At 36.2% G+C, this 7,064-nt stretch overlaps 1 protein-coding gene across 2 annotated transcripts in view; it reads right to left on the bottom strand.

The window, feature by feature from the left end:
- LOC128015291 (GRB2-related adapter protein 2-like) overlaps window positions 1–5,470 on the bottom strand; it is a 9,524-nt gene extending 4,054 nt beyond the window's left edge. The window contains exons 1-3 of one of the 2 annotated variants that reach the window (XM_052599003.1): window positions 5,309–5,470; window positions 636–732; window positions 417–508 (exon numbers count right to left, since the gene is read on the bottom strand). In XM_052599003.1, coding sequence (XP_052454963.1) covers window positions 417–508; window positions 636–713 — 170 coding nt within the window. In that variant the 5' untranslated portion in view covers window positions 714–732; window positions 5,309–5,470. Of the gene's footprint in view, window positions 1–416; window positions 509–635; window positions 733–1,964; window positions 2,032–5,308 lie in introns of those variants that run through there. The other variant, XM_052599004.1, reaches the window with a different exon arrangement.
- Window positions 5,471–7,064: the final 1,594 nt, after the last annotated feature.

Here is a 7,064-nt window from a genome sequence, read left to right as displayed (position 1 = left end):
TAAAATCAAATAATGTTGGTGTAAATAAAACAAAGATGCAAAGTGTTTCATTCATCCAATAAATAAACAAACAAACAAACAAACAAACAAATAAATAAATAAGGTAATGATTCACATTTACATTTTTTTTACTTGAGCCAATGAAAATGTGTATAAGTATAAATATGTATAAGTCACTATTGGATGTCCATGGCAAAAATCGAAAAGTGTAACTTGTAAAATCAGAATTATTACTAGTCAAAACTGAAATAATTTCTAGTATCTAATGAATAAGCACTATTAGCTACTGGAAAAGATACTAGTAGCTAAAAATAAGTATTAGTAGTATGAAAATATATACTAGTAAATGTTAATAAAAATAGAGTAAATGTTAAAACAGCTTGCCACAGACTTCGGTGAGATGTGATGTCTGTTACCTGGGGAAATGGATGTTGATGTAATTCCGTGGAACGAACCCTTCCATGCCACTTATTTCTGCTTTGAACCAGTCATCATTGGTGCCTAAAATCTACAGAGGAGCATGTGCTGATTAAACTGACGGAGAGAGCTCCTGAGGAACGGACAGAATCTGGTTTGAAGTACATGTGATGCACACAGTGTGAGCAGTGAACTGCTGATGTAAATGTGGAGCACACCTTGATGATATCTCCCTTCCTGAAGCTCAGCTCGTCCTCCGCTGTGGCGCTGAAGTCATATTTCCCCGTCGCCTCCATGATGGAGACAGCTCAGAGCCTAGAACAAGACACACAGAACAAACACATGTTACTTGAAAGAGTCAAACACATCAAACCACATGCCAGTCCAGCACTGCTGACATTCACATCACAACCAGACGAACACACACTGAAGCACAACCACATGAAAGAGGCACATCACCCAGACGTGTCCTTTGTGTCGTTCACTGACCCTCATGCCCCTCGTGAATGATGACTGAATCTGAGTCTTTCTTCTTTCGGTCATTCACTGCAGTGTCACGTGTGTTTGGACACGACTAACTCAAGATTTTCAGCTATGTGTTCACTGAGACACAGAAAACTCACACAAACGATGACCTATAAAGATCTCCGATGACCTCCAGCTAACAGGAAACATTCTCACAACGTTCTGGCGACGTTCTTGAAAAGTTATGAACAAACGTAACGCTAATAGAACATTTGTTCAAAGTTATCAGTATCAAAACGTTAGCACATAAACATTATTTAAACATTATTTATTCATCGCTCAGGGAATGTTTTTCTAGTTTCAGGATGTGATGTTTTTCATGTTACTTCTTGCTTCAGATGACTCAGAGAACAAAAGTAACGTTCCCATACCATTCTTTTAAAGTCCTCTCTAATAATGAAATAATCAAGAAAAAATGTTTTTAAAACTGGAAGGTTTGACTGTTCTGAGGACGTTCAGAAATGCTAATTTCATAACATAATGGGAATTTTAACAAAATGTTCTTAGAGCAGATTCTAAAAAATAAATGTTTTGGCTAAAATAAAATAAAAATGTCACAATGGTTTGCATTAATCTTTTTGAGTTATAACATCTTCTAATGAAATAATAATTCACCAGCAAACTTCTTTGACTTAGAGGAACTTAATAAACACTCAGAAAGAAGTTTTCTAATGGAGTGATGCCTTAGAACCAATCCAAGCGTTTGAGGTTAAACTTTAACTCCGGTTAACTCATGAATGAGTCTTTGGCATTAGTGCAGTCGATGTTCTTCACAGCGTTTGCAGAGGAAACTGATTTCAGACAGACTCCTGAGGCAGTGTAATGGTTTAACGATTTAAGCTAAGGTGATAACGAAGCAAATATTAATTACTACAATACCAATTTCTCATTGGAGGTGACATCAAAATTGAGAAAAGTTGGTCAGAAATGTATATTTACACACAAACTGACCATCTTAATTACTTTAGTTGAACTACAGAGCCACAACAACAGATTTCAGAAATCAGGTTTTCAGTACAGACGTGATGTGAGACGATCACTGGATCCGTCCTCGCTCCGTGTGCTGTTTGCAGAGGCTGTATTTTCAGTTTGTGTAGAGTCATTGTAGACCTTCATGCATCCACCCACAATCTAACCATGAGCTCTGCTCTGCAACGCAAACCACAGAAACGCTTCGGCACAACAGAAACTGTCTTTAAATGTCAAACACACTTCACTTAAATTACACTTCATTTCAGCATTTACTTTCTTGATCAAATCCTGCAAATGCATGCTTGGAACTAAAAATCCCCAAAACCATCAACACAGCTTTAAGTTACTACAACTTAAAGATAATAATAATACAAAGTTGAGTTCAAATTGCAAACACTGTTAGGCTGATGTAATGATCAGCATTATTGTGACATCAGACGGTTTAATTTCAGTTTTTAGGACTTATTTCTCAATACTTTATGTGAGCTAAAGTGTGGATAATTAATTTATGATTGCTTTGGCACAAATCGCATTCAGGGACTGTCAAGTTACATCGATTCTTTTATCACTCGACCAAACAAGACAATTTTCTTTCATGCTCTTTTCAATATAATAACACACACGATACAAAACTGAATAAGACAGACCTGCTACATATCTACAGTAAAACCGTAGTGAACTATACGCTTCATCTAATCAAACACTATCAAAACATTAATCTTTAGTCTTTCAATGACATTACCATCTTTAGAAATAATTCTGCACTGTAATGGAAACATGAAGCATGCAACAAATACGGCGACGAACTCTAAACGGTACACATGTTGTTTGTGTTTGATAAAGAGATTTGGCGAAATTGTGTAATGCTGTCTTTCAGGTAATTAATGAAGTGAAAACCTTTAGTTTTATAAAAGAATGAGTTCATTTGAATCACGTATGAAGTGTTTTGGTAGCTTTAGGGAATTTTTAATTTGACACTAACTGCAGAAAGTTTCAAAAAGTGACTTTCATATTGAGAAATGTGTCCTAGCGATCATAAAAAAAAAAAAAAAAAATTTAAATTTGACATGCAGATATGTATTTATTTAAGTTATTTAAATACTAACAGGTCCCCTGAATGATGCATTTAAGACTAAACGGGTTGCTTTTCATACAGTAGTTTGTGTAAATGACTTTAATAATCTCTTCTGTTTGAGAACAATTTAAGAAAAGTATAATATCTCAAGACTTTCTCAACTTTGACGACATCACGGCTGAGAAATCATAGTTATTACAGTTTTTTACAGACACTAGGACACATTTCTCAATACTTAGGTCACTTCTGCCAAACTCTTCACACAGTGAGCACAACAGAAGTCTATGTGGGCTAAACTGAGGATCGATTATCATTGCTTTGGCACAAAATGCATTCAACGACTACATCTCTCAAATTTGATGAATTCTTTTCTCACTCACACACAACAACTGACAAAACTATTTACGTACAGGACAGTTTACACACGCTTACATACTGTTTTCACAACTGTTAAACTTATGTTCAAAACAATATAATACAATACTGAATCAGCAATTTGCTACATTTCTACAGTAATATTTGAATGAAATATATTTTAAATCTTAAAATTAAATGCTATAAAAACAACTGGACATTTAGTAGATTAGCATTACTATTGTATCTGTATCAGTGGATGGTGTGGACACAGATTCCTCTTTTTTGGAATTACTCAGTGCCAAAAATAAAAATAAATAAATGACATAAAATATTGATGAATTCTGCATGATGTCTGATTCATTCCAGTAACATATATTACAGTGAATTATAAACAGAGATGTGTCCTTGTTTTACACAAGAAAACACTGTATAATGCTACATGTTGTTAGTGTTTTTCAGCTCATTGTTTTGTGGGAGACAAAGTGTGTTTGTCTGCTGTTGACCTTTGCTAGTGTTCTGGAAGAAAGAGCTGATTCGAGACCTGAAGAAAGGGTTTTTGTAGTTGTAGTGCATTTTGAATGAGAAATGAACTGCTTTGCCAAGCTGAAAGATGGTTAGGAAAACTGTGTGAAGAGTTTTGCAAAAGTGACCTAAGTATTGAGAAACGTGTCCTAGCATCTGTAAAAAACTGTAAAAGTATGAATGCTGCATCTAAACTACATTCAATTAAAAGTTAAAATATGTCAAAGAATTTAAGTATTTAAAAGTCAGCTTTCTGGAAATGTTCTCATTGAAGTGACTGAATATTTAAATTCATGCTCAGAAGATCTTATAGCTGTTATATGCTGGAATACAATTGTGTACTGTTTTATTGACCGATGACTGAGTCGGGGGCGTGATCTTTTCGAATTGGACGATTGGGGTAAATGACTTATTTTGTCTTCTGGGAAACACAAGTAGATTTTGAACGGCAGTGCTAAAGGAAAACAAAATATGAATGTACACGTCATTATACATTGTGTTTCCTTCTGGAGCATCTGTAAATGTGTTCATCTTTTGTAATAGTTGAATGTGAGTCCTTCAGTGTCCTCAGCGTGTAAAGACGGATCTCAGAATCAGACGCTCAACGTTGGAAAGGCGTAAAATACACAGAAGATGCTTGAAATCCAGAGAATGCGGAGGAGATGAACACCAGGCGCATGAACAGTAGTAGATCATCCCGGTAATGACACACACAGTGTTACAGTGGTCCATGTGAAGTCGCTTATTCAGGACAGTACATGCTATTGTCACGTATTGTGTTAAAATGATGCATGTGTTGTATATTCTGCCGGGGGTTTGTGAACTTCTGAGCAGAGCTGTCTGAAGCACAAATTCCCCAAAATGCGGTGACGTGTTCGTCTGAGGTTTGTACTGTAAGCAGCTCGTGTTGTGTTCACCTGCTTCCGTGCAGCTGCACCATTGCAAAGCCTTTCATCTCATCTGCTCACGGATCACAGCAGATCTGCTTCACCCAAACACACGTTTGATCTCGGTGTGAACCACCGGCGTGCCTGACATTATGTGTTCTCACTGATTCATCCTTTAGCTTTATTTCACTGTATTAAAATGTGTTCAGTTTACAGAATATAAACATGTGACAACGTTCCCCTAACCTGATTAAAACACTCTTGTTCTGACAGCACCGTTCAATCTTTAAGTCTGAATCTTCACCATCTGACTCTTCTATGGTGTGCTTCTGTCGTGTCGAAACATGTTCAATAAAAAATACCAGAACAAGCATGTTTGTAAGTTTGACTCTCAGATCCTGTGATTCTAGCCCTGGTTTCCCCTTTGACATACTGTACACATGCGAGTTTGTCATCAGCAAAAACCCTTTTATCAGATGTGTATTCCTCCTTGTTAACGTTCAGAAAGAGCCACTGAAGGATCGTGTGAATCTAGAAAGATGACTGTACTCACAGCTCATGAAATGCTGATGGTCTGAGCCTCAGGACGTCAGCTTCACCTGCAGCTCCGCGCTCAGAGATGATTTCATAACATCGGGAGGAAGAACAGAAGTCAGGCTTATCTCGCATTCAACACCACACACACACACACGCATGACAGCAAAAAGAGGAAACAGAAAGTGTAAATCATCTTCCCCTCCCTCTGTGAACACACACACACACACACACACACACACACACACACAAAACAATAGTAGTAAACCAGGGGTTTACAATAAAGTTCCATTAGTTAATGTTAAATGAACAAACGATGAACCATACACTTATTACAATATTTATTTATCTTTATGTTTATGTTAGTTAATCAAAATACAGTCGATAATTCAATGTTAATTCACAGTACATTAATATTAACAAGCACGACTTTTGATTTTAATAATGCGTTAATAAATGTTGAAATTAACATTAGTTGGGATTAATAAATGCTGTAGAAGCATTGTTCTTTCTTAGTTCATGTTAACTAAAATAGTTCATGGATCTTATTGTAAAGTGTTAACTATTTAGCAAAACTGGAGTTACACACACAAGAGAAAGAGAAGTGCTTTCCCCTCCTTGAACAACTTATTAACAATATATTCTTTAACTCTAATGCAAATGTTATAAAATATACATTTAACTCCTTTAGTCATTGTGAGCATATAAGGCTAGAGATGATTTTGTGAAACAGAAACGCAGTGAAGCACAATCATCTACTGCATTCAGCGTGAATTCATCTTTCTCTCAGACACAAATAATGGCTCAACTCAAAGTACCAATGAGCCAAACTGCATTAAACATGAAGGAAAAGTGTATATTTCTGCAGTAATACCATATTGAAATAAAAAATCCAATTCAACACAATTTGATGTAGCTGAACACCTACACACGTGTTTGTCTCTAAATTACACTCCAGTCCGTACAAAAGGAGAAATACTTTGCATGAAACTGTTTCATATCTTGAAGGGAAGTCTAGCGAGTCTCAATCTTGTTCTGTAAAGACACTTTTCAAAAGAAAACACTGTGTAACATTATTATTATCAGTGGTTTTCAGATGATTGTTTCATGAATGCTGAAGTGTGTTTGTTAAATGAAAATCTTTGCCTGAGTATGAGATGATTTGAGACTATGAGTGCATTTTGAGTGTGAAACTGACATCTGTGCTGAAAGATGAAAAAGTGAGATGCTGTAAGTATTGAGAAATGTGTCTTATCAACTGATAATAAAAAGTAAAAACTGTAATTGTGTTGAAAGTGTTATCTACACATTCAAACAGGTTTGGAACGACTTAAGAAATGATGACAGAATGATCACTTTAGGCTGAACTATCCCTGTAAACACACACACACACACACACACACACACACACACAGTGAGAGAGACAGGGGATTCTTAAAAATCAAGATAATTTTTGGCATTGATGGTTTGATGACTGTTTAACATTCACTGGTTCTTCTGTGGTATTGCAGTGAACCCTTCTTTAGGAATCTTTATTTTTAAGAGTGTGTGTGAATCTTTGCATGCTCGTGTCGTTTATATGACGTGTGTTCTGCTTTAATGCTTCTCTTCTCTGTGACAGACACATGTGAATCCTGTCAACACTCTTATGTTGTATGTCAGTCATGACTATCAGCATGGAAACAAAAGCTGCTCTCTGATTGGCCGTGTCTGTCATGTGTGACTCATCTGGTTATACTGGCTCTGAAAGCATACTGTGCTTCAGAGTCTCTATA

Source organism: Carassius gibelio, chromosome A6 (assembly GCF_023724105.1).
Source record: "Carassius gibelio isolate Cgi1373 ecotype wild population from Czech Republic chromosome A6, carGib1.2-hapl.c, whole genome shotgun sequence".
Taxonomy (NCBI): domain Eukaryota; kingdom Metazoa; phylum Chordata; class Actinopteri; order Cypriniformes; family Cyprinidae; genus Carassius; species Carassius gibelio.
Note: the sequence above shows the minus strand (reverse complement) of the source record. Positions and strands in the feature narration are given on the sequence as shown.